The sequence below is a fragment of the Hippocampus zosterae genome, chromosome 11 (assembly GCF_025434085.1).
Source record: "Hippocampus zosterae strain Florida chromosome 11, ASM2543408v3, whole genome shotgun sequence".
NCBI lineage: Eukaryota > Metazoa > Chordata > Actinopteri > Syngnathiformes > Syngnathidae > Hippocampus > Hippocampus zosterae.
The window spans coordinates 11,509,104-11,525,578 of NC_067461.1; the positions used below are offsets into that span (position 1 = coordinate 11,509,104).

The 16,475-nt window shown below is 40.1% G+C and overlaps 1 protein-coding gene across 1 annotated transcript; it reads right to left on the bottom strand.

Annotated features, from left to right (window-relative positions):
* Positions 1 to 2,790: 2,790 nt before the first annotated feature.
* On the bottom strand, positions 2,791 to 15,718 carry col9a1b (collagen, type IX, alpha 1b). The gene is made up of 32 exons (XM_052079456.1): positions 15,509 to 15,718; positions 14,778 to 14,831; positions 14,669 to 14,704; positions 14,478 to 14,540; positions 13,407 to 13,460; positions 13,063 to 13,098; positions 12,961 to 12,984; positions 12,797 to 12,850; positions 12,459 to 12,512; positions 12,199 to 12,231; positions 12,067 to 12,123; positions 11,748 to 11,801; positions 10,619 to 10,672; positions 10,468 to 10,521; positions 10,304 to 10,357; positions 9,448 to 9,501; positions 9,317 to 9,370; positions 9,188 to 9,241; positions 9,053 to 9,106; positions 8,548 to 8,592; positions 8,407 to 8,460; positions 8,259 to 8,312; positions 8,108 to 8,161; positions 7,179 to 7,250; positions 6,960 to 6,995; positions 6,831 to 6,875; positions 6,699 to 6,731; positions 6,454 to 6,600; positions 5,761 to 5,815; positions 4,803 to 4,991; positions 3,702 to 3,779; positions 2,791 to 3,634 (listed from the first exon to the last, which is right to left on the bottom strand). Exons 1-32 carry the CDS (start codon positions 15,581 to 15,583, stop codon positions 3,444 to 3,446), a joined length of 2,025 nt encoding a protein of 674 aa, XP_051935416.1. The 5' UTR covers positions 15,584 to 15,718; the 3' UTR covers positions 2,791 to 3,443.
* Between the last annotated feature and the right edge of the window lie 757 nt (positions 15,719 to 16,475).

Consider the following 16,475-nt stretch of genomic DNA (forward strand, 5'->3'; position numbering starts at 1 on the left):
CGACACTGATTTTGCATAAAATTACTTCATAAAACGTGTGTGATATTGCATTTGAATCAATTTAACACTTAGATTAGAAAATTAGGCGCTCTTTAAGTGTTAAACCTTTATTGTAATTTTATTTATTATTTTTTTTACAGTGTCCCTGTAGCTCCATCATACACTTTATGCTTAATCTTGCGGCGATGTGTAAATACTCTCAGTTGTATACTAGGAGAATGAGTGATGACTCTTTTTGCACGTTCATTTTGTTTCTGGGTAATGGAGCTTGTAATGGGACCTGATGATGTAATTACACAAGCAAGATATCATTTTAACGACATGTTAAAGTCCTCAGTCGTACACAATTTGATAGCTGACTGCTTTGTGTGCCTTTGTAAATTTCAAGTGCTGTGTTGTGTTGTGTTTACACAGTGGTTGCAGATGATGATTCCTCCAGTCTATTTGTATATTTTTGCTTTTCAACGCCACCACAGTAATAAGAACACTGCGCAAAAGTGAATTATACTTACATCATTACTTGACATGTTCACATCCAAGTTCTTTTTTGAGATGTATTTCATTGCCTTAAGACTGGAAGATATTGATTTATTTATTTGCTCAGTCTGTTTTCTATACAGGTATTACCGTATTTCTTTGTACATATATATATATAACTTTTTTTCAATCTGTACATTTTCTGTACTGCTTATCCATATGGCTCAAAAATGAACTGGTACAGAGAGGCGTGGTAGATCCTGGATTGGTCACCACACAATCACAGGAGATATAATGTGTGTGTGTGTGTGTGTGTGTGTGTGTGTGTGTGTGTGTGTGTGTGTGTGTGTGTGTGTGTGTGTGTGTGTGTGTGTGTGTGTGGATAAATAGATATCACACGGAGACAAACCAAGGAAATACAAAATGCAGTTTCTAAATACCATTTAAATTTATTTACACAAACAAAAAAAAAATCCAAACCTACCTGTCGCAAAAAAAAGCAATTGCCCTTTGAACCTATTCATGGGTTGTGACACCCTTGACAGCAGTTATCAAGCTTTTGCGATATTTGTTGTTGAAGCCACTCTTTGAGGAAATACGGTGAAATGTGCTTCTATTTATTTATTAATTTATTTTTATTTGGTGCTGTTGTACTGACAGTTGGACTCAAAGGCTTTAATTTCTGCTTTAATGTGTTTGATATTGTAAAGTGTGAGTTTCTAACCGGCTCTTTCCCTCATTCAAATTTTTTGTTGTTGTTTCTTTTTTTCTGTCTTCCAAGTCTCACATCAAAGAACATCACATCATACACAAAATGTCTTTTTTTTTTCGTTCTGAAAGCATGCTTGTTTTGTCATCAGCTGGGTTTTAAAATGCGAGTTGGTCTTTTTTTTTTTTTTTTTTTTGAAGCATTCATTTATGAGTCTAAAGAGCCCCCTGCTGGATGACAATGAAATATATATTCAATAGAGGAGAAGCATTGGATATGGACAATCTGCTTTCTATTGGCTTGTGGCTTTTTTCATCATGTTCCTCTTAATGGGCTCCCCCCTGAGAAAATAAAACTGACCTTGATCGAGTTCCAAAGGCACGAAAAGTAATCTGAACTTCCTGTTTTTCCTCTGTTGTACTGATGAGAGCTTCTCGTTTGTGTACACTTAATAGTCATGTGACTTCAATTTAGCTGGGATAACGAGGGGGGACTGAAAAGTAGCTCTTCGTGTCACAGCTCACTTCACCAGAATCTTTCTCAAATTCATCTAGCTGTAAGTGGAGCGCAAAAACAAAGGTGTCTATTTGTTGTTGCATCATTTCAATCAACTGCTTATCTTGTCAGGTCTTGTTTTGTTTTGTTTTTTTTTTCTAGCCCCCAGTTGCAAAGTTATTCTGTAACTAGTATAATGTCACGTCATCTTGTTATATGGGGAGTATGGATCAACATCTCAGCATGCTCTCTCAAATTAAAAATGTCTGCCGGCTGCTCTCCCTGCAACTGGTTATAAACTGGTGTCGTACTCGGTGTCCTTTTGTCCTCATTTTTGTTTGCTTCAATATCTACCTCACTCTGTGATCAGTGTGATTACCTATTTTGGAAATTGTACTTTTTTTTTGTTTGTTTTTCACAAGTGTTGTGAGTTTAATTTACATGTACTGTATTACCATGAGCAGAAGTTCTCTCTGACATGTTCCTTTGCAACATTTTCTTGATCCGGACTGATATCTGCCTTAATCGTGTGCAATAAATGTTATACACTGCTTTATTTGTGGCATTCCGTTGTATTTTGTTAAGTGTCAATCCCTGAAACATGGAATTGCTTATATTTGTTTTTTTCTGACATTTTATTGTGATGATGCTATTTTTTTCATTTTAAAAATGTTAAGGTGTTACATGTGATTGTTTTGTCTGCAGTTGACAAGTTCTGAAAACAAAGCACAGGTCATCATGTCATACATCATCTTAAAACCCTCAAGCAGCGCTTTGCAAATGTGTGATTTTTCCTTATGTCCGCAAAAAAATCATTTGCAGACTGTTGCCTCGAAACTTGGTGGAAATAACATAGAACAATGGCCCCTAGGAGAGCCAGTTATGTCGAAGTTCATGACTATTCAACAATCATATATAAATGAATACAAATTTAAAATAGACCAAAGCAATATTTTAAAAAATATCTATCGTTCATTGCCTGCAAATTGTCTCCATTTATATTTAAAAAGAGCTCCATTAAACACAATACCAAATCTTGAAAGTATTTTTTTAATCAATAAATCTTCCATTAGTAACCAAAGGTTTTCATACAGAATAAATAAACGGTGTTGTGTGTATTTTTTTATTGTATTTGTTACATTTATGACAATTGCACTCATCATTATTAAAATTGACCGCTGTCGTCCTGTACAATGAGGCAAAATGTCACATCAGGTTGTTTTGTAGGAAATAAACTTTACCACAACCAAATTCTTTTTTTTTTACAGATTTACAACCTACACTGGCATACGGCCATTGTGACACCTTCTGTCCTTTTTATTTGCAACCGCAAAGACTTATGATTTGTAGACAGTCGTTAAAAAAAAAAATCATTTGTCTTTGATAAATTACCACATACAACGCAAAAAGGCACTACCTAATCCAGATATTTGGGTGACTGTTAGACATGATTTGTGAGGAAATTTAGGGAGGGGTTTTTTTGTTTTTGTTTTGTTTTTTTAGTTGAGGAAAGGCAAAACTGTGAATGGAGAGAAAGTGGGATGAACTATTTGAGACAACTTGTTGGGAGTATAAAACATACATCCAGGTAGAAAAAAAAGACTTTGGCAACACATAAAAAATTGTGTATTTTTCTGGAGGCGGGCACTTTGTGGCGGAGCTTGTCAAGAAATGACTAGAGGTTAATGGAGGGAAGGCACCACAAACCCCTGAGATGAAACATGTTCGAATCCAATAGTCTCTGTCTCTCCCAGAGTGGCTTTTAGTTCCTTGCAGGTCCCTTCACATCCACAGGCTGAGCGCCTGGTGACAGGTTGCAAGAGGATGGGTCACAGTAACCATTAGGACCAGCTGAACCGGGAGGCCCCGGTACACCGGGCTGTCCGGGAAGACCAGGAGGTCCCCTCTGGCCGTCGCGACCGTCCTGACCATAACCAGGTTTGCCAGCCTCGCCTGTGATAGTTCCTCTAGTTAGCCTCGACATAGCCTGGGATATAATGAAAATCTCACATTTACTCACCAGGGAGTCCTGGAGGTCCTTGCTGACCTTTGGCTCCTCTTGCTGTCGGCCCGCGGGACCCTCTGTCACCCATTTCACCTGTAAGCGACGAACATCAAATGATGACGCCAATCCACTTAATAGCATTGAGCTAGATATAAAACGGGGAGGGCAAATTTAAATACTGGAGGGGGAACCGACCTTGTCAGTGCAAAGGGTTCTCTTGCATAAAAATGATCATTCATGTACAGCACAAAACTGCTAAACAGCACACTAAAACATAACTTATTTTATGATGTTTTTTTTTTTCAGAAAGAGCAACTCCCTAATTTTAATAATACTGAGGTGCTACGTTTGCCCTGCATATCATTCCATATCCGCAAAAAAATGTTCGACCTAATTACGTCGTATAAGGCAATATACAAGTAGAACCAGTTGTAAGCGTCTTGAAAGGCGCTTATAAATAAAATGTATTATTATTATTATAAGCACATAACTAAGCAATGTCTGCCATCTAGTGGTGAATGGTTATATTACAAGTTAAAACTACAGTCAGCCTCTGCATACTGACAGTGTTCAGCACCCGTGGTTTCACATGGTCTGAGATTTTCGTTTTTAAATACTTTTTTTGGAAGGGAGGGATTTTTTTTCCATACTGTGCCTCATCTTACTTGGCAAACCGAATCTGTAATTAGCAATTTTTTTTCAGATTTTGAGGGTGTTTGTACGAAAATAAATCAATCGATAAATAAGATCTCACTCTCATTTTTTTTTCATGAATAATGGGGCGGTTGACGCGGTGCTTGACTGGTTAGCATGTCGGTTTATAGTGTAGAGGTGCAGGGTTTGATTGCTTGGCAGGTTGATCGAATATTCAAAATTGTGCCTAGGTGTGATTGCTGGCAACCAGTTTGTTCAGGATGTACCGCGACGACTGCCCGCAGACAGCTGGAATAGGGTCCAGGAAAAATGGATTAAAAATGGATGGATAGATGAATAATCAGAGTCTGGCCCATACACAACGGAACTGTTTCCTCTACTCTAATTAAACATGGTTTGATGGCGTGCTGCTTTCAAGTGGACAAAAGCACACAAATTGCTTAACTATGTCATGTTAGTTACCTTTAGGTCCTTTTGCTCCAAGTTGCCCTGGTGGCCCTTTGAGTCCAGGAAGGCCTCTCGTCCCCGCCTGTCCTGGCATGCCATTGTCTCCTGGAGCACCAGGAGGGCCCGGGGGTCCAGGTTTGCCAGGTAAGCCAACAGCACCAGACTCTGGTCTTCTCAAACTAGCAGCCAAATTAGCCAGTTGTTCTATTATGAGAGAATTAAACCACAGAGTTATGATCGGCACCAGTGTTATGCTGGCCTCATGGAGATAGTCTTGATACTCTTTTGGGTTCAATTCAGAGTGAAGCAGGAAATGAAGTCAGGAAAAACTTCTCCTGTCTTTCAACAAAACACTCAGTCAATTCAACAGAGAAAAGACTGTACTTTTTTAATACAGCAATGAGCCTGAGAAAACGTATGTTCACGATGCAAATGATCCAATATTAATCTCCTGTGATTCTTTGCTGCCTGCTATCTTGCTCTTCCTGTCTCTTGCTGAAAATTCATGCAGTGCATGCAGCCAGACTGTTCCTTTTAAACATTGCCTTCCCTGGCATTGACTCTCTTTTCTCTGAGCAGAGGAGTGGAGGTCTGCTCGAGGTGTAATTAATTTTTCAGCAGCTCGGCTATAAAAAAGTAATGACTCTAGGAGATGAGTTTGGAAGACACAAGAACAAAAGAATAAAGAGAAGAGAGGTTGTGTCTTCCGCCGGAACATTTCTTCCGAGGCGAACAAGGAGATCTTTCATCCATCAAATAAACAAGGACTGAATCTTATTTCATGTTTTGCTTATGAGCCCTTCTCTTTTCTGTGTGTGAACTGTGTAGTATTGAGCAAGCGTCCTGATCAATGAGGGAGCAGAAGGCCAGCGCCACGCTACAGTGTGTGTGCTCTTGTAAGCAAGCATTGTGGCTGAGATTTGCGTCTTAAACAAGGCACAAGGGGATGATGAATGGGGTCATCACTTCTTACCTTGCATGACTCGCATGCAGACCTGCTTGATGTGCTGGTCGCTCGGTTCTTTTCCCTGCAAAACAGTGTTTGAACATATCATAACACTTCGGTCCCATTTTCATTCAAGATTTTCTTTCCTATTTGTAATTTGTCAACATGATAACATCTTTCATCAAAGGGAAATGGATGGCTGATCTCCTTTAGGCAAATTCGACCTAAAATTTCAAGTAAACTCTCAATGAATAAGAATGTCGAATAAAGGGTCATTCATTTTAGAAATTCAATTCAAAAAGTGAAATGTAAATAGTGTATTTTTTGCATTTGTTTTCCGGGGTGTGTTTTTTCCTATTTTCCCTTTTTCACGGACAACGCAGCATAGCAGTGTTTTTGTTAGGGGGGGCGGGGGGTCACCCCCCCCCCCTCCATATGCACTTCAAGGGCGGATAATTCTATGCAAATTTTCGCTATTTGTATCCCAGCCGGGTCGTTATCCACTGCACATATGGCTTTCACCTTTTTTGACGGTCCCCACAACATTGCCATTCATTGAGATGCCTCTAGAATTCCACAATGACAACAATAAATTAGTCAAAAACAACACACACAACTAGCTGATATCTCACTCTGTCCTCTCCCAGTCAATCTTTTAACTGTTCTTTTTTGCAATGATTGCATTGTGCATACTTTGTAGCGAGAGTATACTCTTCCTACCGCGGGACCTTGTGTTCCTCTCACTCCAGGTGGACCTCTGTTTCCTTGCATTCCTCGCGGTCCAGGGGTGCCGGGTGGACCCTCAATTCCGGGCTGGCCTCGAATTCCCTCTGGACCTCTTCTGCCAGCCTCGCCAGGGTTTCCAATCTGGAGAAATATCATAAATTGCCAATGCAATTAATTAGGCAGTTGTGAATATATTCAAAAGAAATGTTACAATGCCAAAAAACTAAACTGCTACACACCTCTCCCTTTGCTCCACCTTCTCCAGGTTCACCCTTCAAGAGACATGAGATATAAACAAAAATGGGAACATGATGCATTGTATTTTCCTGAGAGTTCAAGTGAAAACTGTTCAAATTTGCATAGGAACTTACATTATCTCCTTTGTCTCCAGGGTTGCCTTCATCACCTTGTGGACCCTGAAAAAATATGCAATCATTTTTGGGGTTAAGTATCATTATACCTCATGCGTGAAATAATCATTTCATATGAGGATTTTATACCTGGTCTCCCTTGGGCCCTGCTTCTCCTCGCTCACCCTGTAATCAACGAGACAAATGAGTTTTGCTGCAAGTGTGTGTGTTTGTGTGTGTGTGTGTGTGTGTGTGTGTGTGTGTGTGTGTGCGTGTCTGCATTAGTCTTCAGCACAGAGAGTTCTGTGTTGAGTCACAATCAACAAAAATATTGTGTTTCTAAGATGGACTATTGTGATATTTCCTTACCCTTTCTCCTTTCATGCCAGGAACGCCAGGAGGGCCTGGGATACCAGGAAGGCCGGGGTCACCTTTGGGTCCCTATCACAAACCCAAAAGCACATTTAAAAGGTCCCCCTCCCAACGTGTCCCGCCCCCCCCCCCTCTCTCTCTGTATATATCTATATATAGAGCCCAATTTGAACCCACAGTCTCTTAACTGTGAGGTAAATATGCTTACCATTCATTCATCATGCCGCATAATATATAATTCACAATGAAATATACGTGTGTATGTGGGTTAAAATTTCAACAGAAATTTCATAAACAAAAAACGATTTAATGCAGTTAATCAGAAATGAATCCTACTACGACTACTACACAGACTACTGCCGTACTTTATCATAAGAGAAGACAATGAAAAGCATTATAGTACGGTCATATTTAAAAAAAAATGTTGACGTTTTCAAAGGCATTACATGCTGTGCACCATTAATATACAGGAGTGCATAAAATGTCTTAGCAAAGCACATAATGCATCGCAGCATATTTTCAGTTAGTCTCCCATTTGATCTCTGCGGAATGTCAGAACTGGGAACAGTGGACCCTTTCAGCCTGTTCACTCCTCACTGTGAAAGTAGACCTCAAGCGAGATCCACTCGATTATAACAAAGTCTACTGAGAAACAAGAGCCAGGAAGAAACTTTCTCAGTTTTTTTTCCTTTAAATTCAAAAGCATCTGACATTGTAATATATCGAATGAAATAACTTATGCAATTATCCGCTTATGTTATCACTAAAATAAAATGAAATAAATAAATATATGACAGTATACCCAGTGGCATTTCACTGTGCTCAACCAAATAAAGGACATTACATTAAATATGTTAAGTAGCCTCTCAATGTTTCCAGTAAAAGAATATGAAATGAAATAAATATTTGCTCATTAGTAAATATACCCTGGAACCAGGCCTGCCAACTGGACCCACTGGGCCTTGTTCTCCCAATCCTCCCTGCAAGCATAGAGGAGGATTAACAATAATGAAGTGGGGGTCCTTTGACTTTTAATTTAATTAAAACCATTAAAATGAAACCGGGGTGAATGCTCACAGGTTCACCAATGGGTCCAGCGACTCCAACCTCGCCTTGTTCCCCACGCTCGCCCTGTAGAGGAGAAAGGTCAGAGGTGTTTTGTGTTTTGTTTCCGTCAGGTCAATATAATACAAGCCTTGGTGGATAATAACTGGATGTGCTATACCATTTTTCCAGCTGAGCCCATCGTTCCAGGGAAGCCTGTTTGACCGACGTCTCCCTAAAGCACCAAAGCAGTCCAAATTGTGATTGTTTTCACTTAAAATATGAATGCAAGCAAGATTTAGTTATGAATCAAGACTGCAACCTTTGAGCCACTCTGTCCTTTTGGTCCAGGTGAGCCAGGCAAACCCTATAACACACAGAATAAGAGCCCATAAAACAACTTTAAAAAGCGTTTCCACACAGATGGATTCATTATATTTGTCTGAGCCACTGGCCCAAATAAGCTGCTTATAAACGTCTTGATCACAGCACCCTCAAGGTTTAATTCGTGTGACGACTTGAACACCGACACAATCTTAGCTTAACAGCGTCACAGTTGAGTTGAGTCCCATTAGTGTCTTTCATTAGGCTCCTCACACATTAGAAGGCAGGAAAAGCATTGCTTGCACACTCGTGCCAACGAGAACGTAATTTCTCTTTCGTAGCGTATGTGTGTGTGTGCAGGGTTGGGGTAATATCAAGTGTTTATTTTCAATGGTTAAGATCATAACAGGTTATCATTAAATATGATACAGCAAAATTATTTGGTGGGAGAAGGTGGCATTTTAAACTTGGTGTGCTGAGCTGAGTTTGGGGGTCAGACTTACAGGTAGGCCCTGAGGGCCAACCTCTCCAGGAAGTCCAGGTTTGCCAATCCCTCCCTGTCGGCAAAACAAACAGTGAGGAAGATCTAATTGTAACACATACTTTAGAATGATAATACGAAGCAGTAGGAAATTTACCTTTGTTCCCGGCATGCCTGGAATACCCTCACGGCCATCCACTCCAGGTAAACCCTGGTGGGAATAATAAAATAAGCCCAAAAGAAAATTTAACATTGTCATCGTATTTGACATACAAATTATACTCACAGCATCTCCTTTGGGACCTGGCAGACCTGTGATACCTCTTGGTCCTTGTAAACCCTGACCAACAAAACCTTTGGTCAGATTGTTCAAACAAACATTACTTATACAAGATAAGTGATGATGTGCCAACCTACCTGTTCACCTTTGGGCCCAGGTTCACCCATTACACCTCGCTGGCCTTGATCACCCTGAAATCGTACAGTTCCATAGTTGTCTAGATGAGAGTAACTTCAAAAGAAACTGGTAGCATCACATATTACAAGTCAGAGAAAGCATTGTAGCACCATAAGGAATAATACGAGTACTTTCGCTTGTGGTCTTTTCAACCTCACAGCACTGAATCGATCGCATCTGGACTGCTTATCTTGGAATATGTTTCATTAGGCTTCATCAGCTCAAGCAACAAGGCTTTGTTTGCACTGCACTAAGTTGGTGTGGGAAGTCCAAACTCTTTACACAATGACTTGTTGGCAGACAAAGTCCTCTCGATGAGACTGTTGTTTTGCATTTCCATTGAAGGATACCATTCGTGCTTGGGGTGTTCATCCAATTTGGGGCATCAATAGCCGGGTTTTCCATGTCAGTTTAGGCTGATCCTAAACAACCAACCTAGCCTTGTTTTCTGAACTGATGCAGCCTACTCAGTTGAGAGGCGAAACATCTTCTAAGACAAACAGAACAGTCCATTGGTCATCTATTCAGTGCCCTCGAGAATTACTAGCATTGTTTATTTTTTCGATAGTAACTTGTTCACACAGAAGTATATGAAACTATGTGGACAAAAGTATTAGGAAGCGTAATATAGACAAAGAAAAATTGGGGTAATGGCTTTCGCTCTGCTAGGATGAATTTCGACGAGATTTGCAGCATGTATGCAGGAATTTGTGTTCCTCTCTAAAGCAGGGCTTCATGGACCTTGCTTTGTAAACTGAAGTCTAGCAGAACCTATAGTACATTTTGTGTCCATGTTGTACACTTTTAAACACTTACAGATGCACCAGCAACGCCCTGAGGACCCGGATCTCCATCAGGACCCCGAGCCCCCTGTCAGAGAACAAACAGTAAACATGACACATTTTGTCAGAGTTCAACTGAAATGGATAAAAATTGCAGAAGGGCAAAAATATATATATATATATATATATATCACCAACCATCTCTCCTTTAGTGCCCATCATTCCTGTGGCTCCACGGATGCCCTGTGCGCCCTGGAACAACACACAGAGACAGCCGGAGAATGACATAAAAGCGAGCGTGACCACAACACACACACACACTGAAAGCAATGCAAATAGTCAATCTCACCGTCGGTCCTTGTGCACCGACCCAGCCTTGACCCCCTTGTTCTCCTTCCTCCCCCTAGAAGCAAACACGAAAACACAAACAACATCACCAGCGTGGGGTAAAAAATCAATAAATATATATATATATATATCACACCAGTAGTTATGCCTCTCGCTTGCACAAAAAACTGTGGGTTATGTTAATGGGAAAACAAGAACAACGTTCTGTTTTCAATTTTTGCTAAGCCAATGATTTAACTGCAACTTGTTGCCCCGCTTTGCTAATTACAAATAAATAATGTGCTGACTCTGCACTAGATATGAGAGAAAGCGTTTGGGGGTTTGAATCATCACAGATTTTCTGTCATTAAATAGGCAATTTGTTTGTTTAATTACGGCTCATAGAAGAGGCTATTCAAAGAAATAAACAACAGAGGCCGGATAATGAAACTGTACACAACAACAAACAAGTCAGCATGTTTTACGTCAGAGTGCAGATGAATGATCAGTTCTGCTCGTCTCAAAGGGAAACACATTTGTATTCGTTCACTGGCAACTCCAGAAAGAATGAGCGGCCAAATGTATCATCTGCCTTTTTTGATATAATAAATGGGAAGAAATATGTTTACAGAGACCTCCAACTTTTCATGGAGCGTTTGTACACTCAGTTCACACATTTGGAGGACTTTAGACCTGAACAAGATGGAAACTGTGATCATTTTATTGATAATGGCAAGTGGCTGTGCATAAACAAGCCAAAGGTAACTGAAACGGCTCCCCGTTAGTCCGTGACAGACAACATCGTTGTGAGGCGGATGGTGAATCATATCCTGCACGCAGAATGATCACCTCATTTCCATTTATATTGTTTATGAAGACGTTCCAGGGGAAAAGGTTGCTTGAACATCATTTCAAATCAATCATCCTGGAGAGGTATCAGAGGCATTACACGGGTGGGTCTGGCCTCTTCTTGACAATAAGCGGCACTAAAAATGCTTGACTCATACTGTGGAGTGAGATTTTCCTACCGGGGGGGTTCAGGCGTAATCCGTATGGGAATGCTTTGGCATGCGTTGCGCATTTACGTGCCTAAATCTCACTTGGTTGAATTACCTGCATGGAATATTTGAGTAATATATATACGTATATACCTTATGCCCTTGTTTGCCAGGTATCCCTGCTTCACCTTTTACACCTTTGTGGCCCTGGTAAAACAAAAAAAGGGAGGGAAAAGCAGTTATTATAGGTGTTCAATGTGTTTTTTGGCAACCTGCAGACAAGTTGATAAATTGTTTGTTTTTTTTGGGGGGGGGTCTAAAAAAATGTAAAATAGCGATAATATTTTGAGTTTACTGTATATTTGTATTGGAATGCGACGAAAAGAGGCTGCAGTTTTGTTCTGTTCCCTAAAAGGTTTGGCTCACACTTTGACACTTTTGTGTTGACACAAGATTCCACTCTTTCAATCACCTTCATGCCAGGAATGCCAGGATGTCCAGAGGTCCCGGGTGGACAAGAGTTGGCACACTAAACAGCAGCAGAAAAGTCAGAAATTTAAAACATGTCACGAAAATCAAATATCTTTGTTTGGACTGATTTTACCAGGTCGGCATTGGCCAGCATCCCAGCTGCTCCCTGCAACAGAACAGGAAATGTGTTTTATACTTAGAGAGCATGACTACTAAATGTTTTTAAGAAGATAAATGGTGCACTCAAAAAAATGTATCTGGAGCCAGATGATATTATTTCATTCAACCACTTGATGAAATAAAATTGAGTATTTTTTTAAGTGTTTTTCAATGCACATTAAGCAGTGCACTTAGTTCATGTCAATTTATTTTCAAATTAAAGACGTCACTTACCCGTGGCCCTGTTGGTCCACGAGGTCCTTGCGGCCCTCTCACACCCAACGGCCCCTGTGCACAGCAATTGCACAAAAAGTTTGTAAAGATACTCCTGACAGTCATATCTGACCCCTTGTAGAGTGATACTCTATATTTGGTTGCATCAACTTAATGTTTGTTCCGCTTCCATCAAGTTTATAATGTACCGTAACTAATTCTAATGACAGCAGATTATCAGTACCTGTCACTTTATCAAAGAGGTTTAAAAGTGCCATTCCCTATTTTTGAGTCACACATGAAGTCCTTTTCACTTTTTTGAATAAAGAGTAGCTCATTAAAACACTTTCTGTACTTACAGGTGGTCCTGTTTTTCCCAATTGGCCCGGAAGTCCTCCTGGCCCAGGTGGCCCCTGTCACAATCAAACCAGATGGAGATGAAACTTGTTTTCAGGCTAAAACATGCAAACAAGCACTTTGTAAGACGAAAAAAAAGTATGGATATGAATGATGAGTAACTTACAGGGGGTCCATCTGACCCGATACCCTGAGGAGAAAAAAAACGGTGTGATGAGTAATTCATGTAATTTGCTGGACGTATATTTGGAGATGATGTGAAACTCACAGCAGCTCCTCGAGGTCCAACTGTTCCAGGTTCACCCTAGAAAAAAAATTGCTTTTTTTAATGGATTGGATTGATGCAGACACTCAAAGTTTGTACAAACAATCTATATGAGACTAAATAGTTATCACATGACTGGGCCGGCCAGGCACACTTGACCCAGCAATGTTTGTACTAATGAGGAGCAATGCCGGGCTTTGCCTCCCCACGGAGATTACACGGAGGACTTGCAGGATTAGGTCTCATTTGTCAGGAGGAATTTATGCAAAGAACGGCAAAAGAGCAGACAGCAGCTTGGCACCGTTTCCCGGATGTTCTCTGAGGTAAAGGCCTCATTAGTCACTTACTTTCTGTCCGGGGGGACCGTCAGGCCCGGGCTCTCCGACAGGGCCCGTCAAACCCTGCAGAGAGCACATTCAGTCAGGATTAGCTCACCTTGCCATGTGCTTGTGAAAGGAGCCAGTGCCTTTCCTCTGGCAATTTTTCCATATTCAGTATTAGATCGCTATCATGTTACATCATCATAAATTTCACCTTTTGGGAGGAGCCCTGGTCATAAAAGGGATGAACCACCTCTTACCAGCTGTTACATTATATATTACGGTGAAGCACGGAGCATTAATGAAATCCCCAGTTTCACTCAAATCCTAAAAAACTTCAAGAGGCACACGGGAGGAAAGTTTTGAGGAGGGAGTCAGCAATGGGACAAGAGGGCAAACTACTCAGAGTGCAGGCAGCAGAAAGCAACATTCCTTTGGCTCATTTCAAACAAGGAATCATTCCACACTGTTTTGTGGATTCTCAGTGGAAGATATCGACTGCATCTGGATCACAGAGAGGCCTTTGTTTTTAAAGTGCCATCGTTGTAGACGCATTAATGACCTTTTTTTTCTATAAATTTGTGACACTGCATCAGGAGATTTTCATCACCTGTCAATTCAGTACAGTAACTCTACATCTCCGCCACTACCTTTCACCAGCCATTCTGACATGAAACAGCAAAGAATAGACCTTAATTTGGTACAAATCCATTTTGCTTCTACAGAGGTGTGTTCCAACTATATTGAAGACTATAAAAGAATAAAGTACCAAATTTGAGTAACTGCCAAAATCTGGTGCCTTGGCTTTCCACAATGTCATTATAGCATTGCTAAAACAACCAATCAAATGGTGGTCAATGATTTTTGTAATTTGATTTTAAAAAATTACACTCATGCCCTGTTGTGAACAAAATATAATAGTTCTCACATCCCCATTTAATCATTTTACAGTCCGCTGGATTAATGGCAACACAACATATGTGCTGACTGAAGTGATAACTTGATAGATAAACCTTGGAAGGTCCAATAGTACATCAAATAGAAATCATCTTGAAATGCAGAGACAAAAAAGCATGCATATAAACATAGATGACTTACATCATTTCCAGGAATTCCAGGTAATCCCGAAGATCCAACTCTACCAGGTTCTCCATCAGGTCCCTGCGAATGACAATCCCACAAAAAGTTTTTGAAAACAGGCCTAAAACAAAATACAATAAAATAATATTAATAATATAAAATAAAATAAAGCTGGGGGTATCAAAATTGAAATCAAAATGTATAGTTACAGCAAGACCAGGTAGGCCATCTGATCCTCTTTCTCCCTAAAAGGAATGACAAAATATTGAGGCACAAATACAGGAAAGCAGAAAAACAAGACTGCACTCAAGGACTCACATCGATTCCATCAATTCCTGGTACACCTGCAGGTCCAGGAAGCCCTTGTTCCCGCTGAGTAGGGAAAAACACATTTGCACAAAACCAGTTGGAATTTGGAAATACACAATTATTTTTCATGTCTTCGCTGTTTGACTCAAAATGAAAGGGACATCCAGTGCACAGGTGCACCCACAACCACTCCAAACATATCACACATTAAAATTCCAGAATTCATATGTAAAGTATGTATATCATACAAACCTACAGATATGGTTTGAGAATGCATTTGAATTTCCATGAACCATTTTGGATAGTTTAGAACTAGGGGCGTTGTGGATAATAAAAATAAACCTCAATAATTTGTAGCAAAAAGAATTCTACTTGTTTGTCATTCTTACAAACACATTATTTAAAACTAATACATTATTGACATTTTTTTCAACAAATGACTGTAGTCATAAAAACTAAAAATTTTGTGAAACAACCAAATTTTTATTTGACTTCAGTAACTGCCGTATCAATAGTTATGCTTTCTCTCCAAATGAATCTGGACAAGAAGGCACTCAAATAAAAAATTTTAAATCTGCAATATCCTGGCAACATTTGAAAAGATTTTTTTTAAACACCTGTTCACACACACAGCTCATTTGTCCGAACAATAAGTACAAAAGCACTCACCTGCACGTCTTTCACATCATTCTAAAGTGAGAAACAAAGAGAGAAGAATGAGGGTCACAAATAAGACTTACTTGAGCTGAGCAAAGTAGAGCAAAGTGCAGGAGCACCCCCAGGAGAGGTCCTCGATAGCCGGGGGCCCGAGCCATGATTCCCCGTGGGCTGAAAAAGTAACAGTTGTAAGTCCTTTTCTGTGGAATTTGCTGGGATGGAAGAAGCCACAGACAAAGCAACCCCACTGGACCCCTCTCAGCTATCAAGCGACCCTCGGAGGGCCCGTGGCCATCCCGAACTGATAAATATTCATGAGTTTGATGTTTATTCATACTGTGTCAGGTGAAGGGAGGGGAAACAAAAAGGAGGGGGCACAAAGACTCATCCGGTAGGCAGGATTTGAAGTTTGATTTTTTTTTTTAATAATTCCCAGTTCATGTTCAGTAAAAAAGAGATGTAATCTTTTAATCATCATACAATATTTTTAGGGGGACTTTTACATGCACATGTTTGATAACTATCACATAACTTGAAATAGGTAGTTTAAAAAAAATTGTCATTGACTTAATTTTCTGACAGGAAGGTCACAAACGGCCTCTCTGCTCTCATAAAACATCGCAATGGATCAGCTTTGACTGGCGCAGGAAACTGAATTTTTGAAGTGTTTCGCATCATTATTATTATTTTTTTAATCATCAGCAGCAGTATTATTGTTGTTGTCAAAAAGAAAAACACAGTCTGCGATTGGCTGGCAACCAATTCGGGGTGTCCCCCGCCTACTGCCCGAAGACAGCTGGGATAGGCTCCAGCACCCCCTGCCACCCTAATGAGGATGAAGCGGTTCGGAAGATGAATGAATAAATGAAAAATACTTGTAATGATATGTTCTTGTAATGATATTTTCTTCATGTCCACTAGAGAGCACTATTTGATGTTCTTTCAAATCACCGAGCACGCTTGGACACCAACCTTGAGTAGAGTTGTGTTGTTGCAGCACTGCATCGTAGGAGTGTTTGCATTGTGTAATATTCCTGTTGCTACTTTGAT

Bases quoted from the DNA above. Each gene is read 5' to 3' on its own strand.
- col9a1b (XM_052079456.1), bottom strand. From the start codon at position 15,583: ATGGCTCGGGCCCCCGGCTATCGAGGACCTCTCCTGGGGGTGCTCCTG. The intron at 11,802-12,066 runs GTGATTGAAAGA...TTGTTTTACCAG, and splicing joins CTGGCATTCCTGGCATGAAG to GGCCACAAAGGTGTAAAAGG. The intron at 8,162-8,258 runs GTGAGCATTCAC...CTATGCTTGCAG, and splicing joins CTGGACCCATTGGTGAACCT to GGAGGATTGGGAGAACAAGG.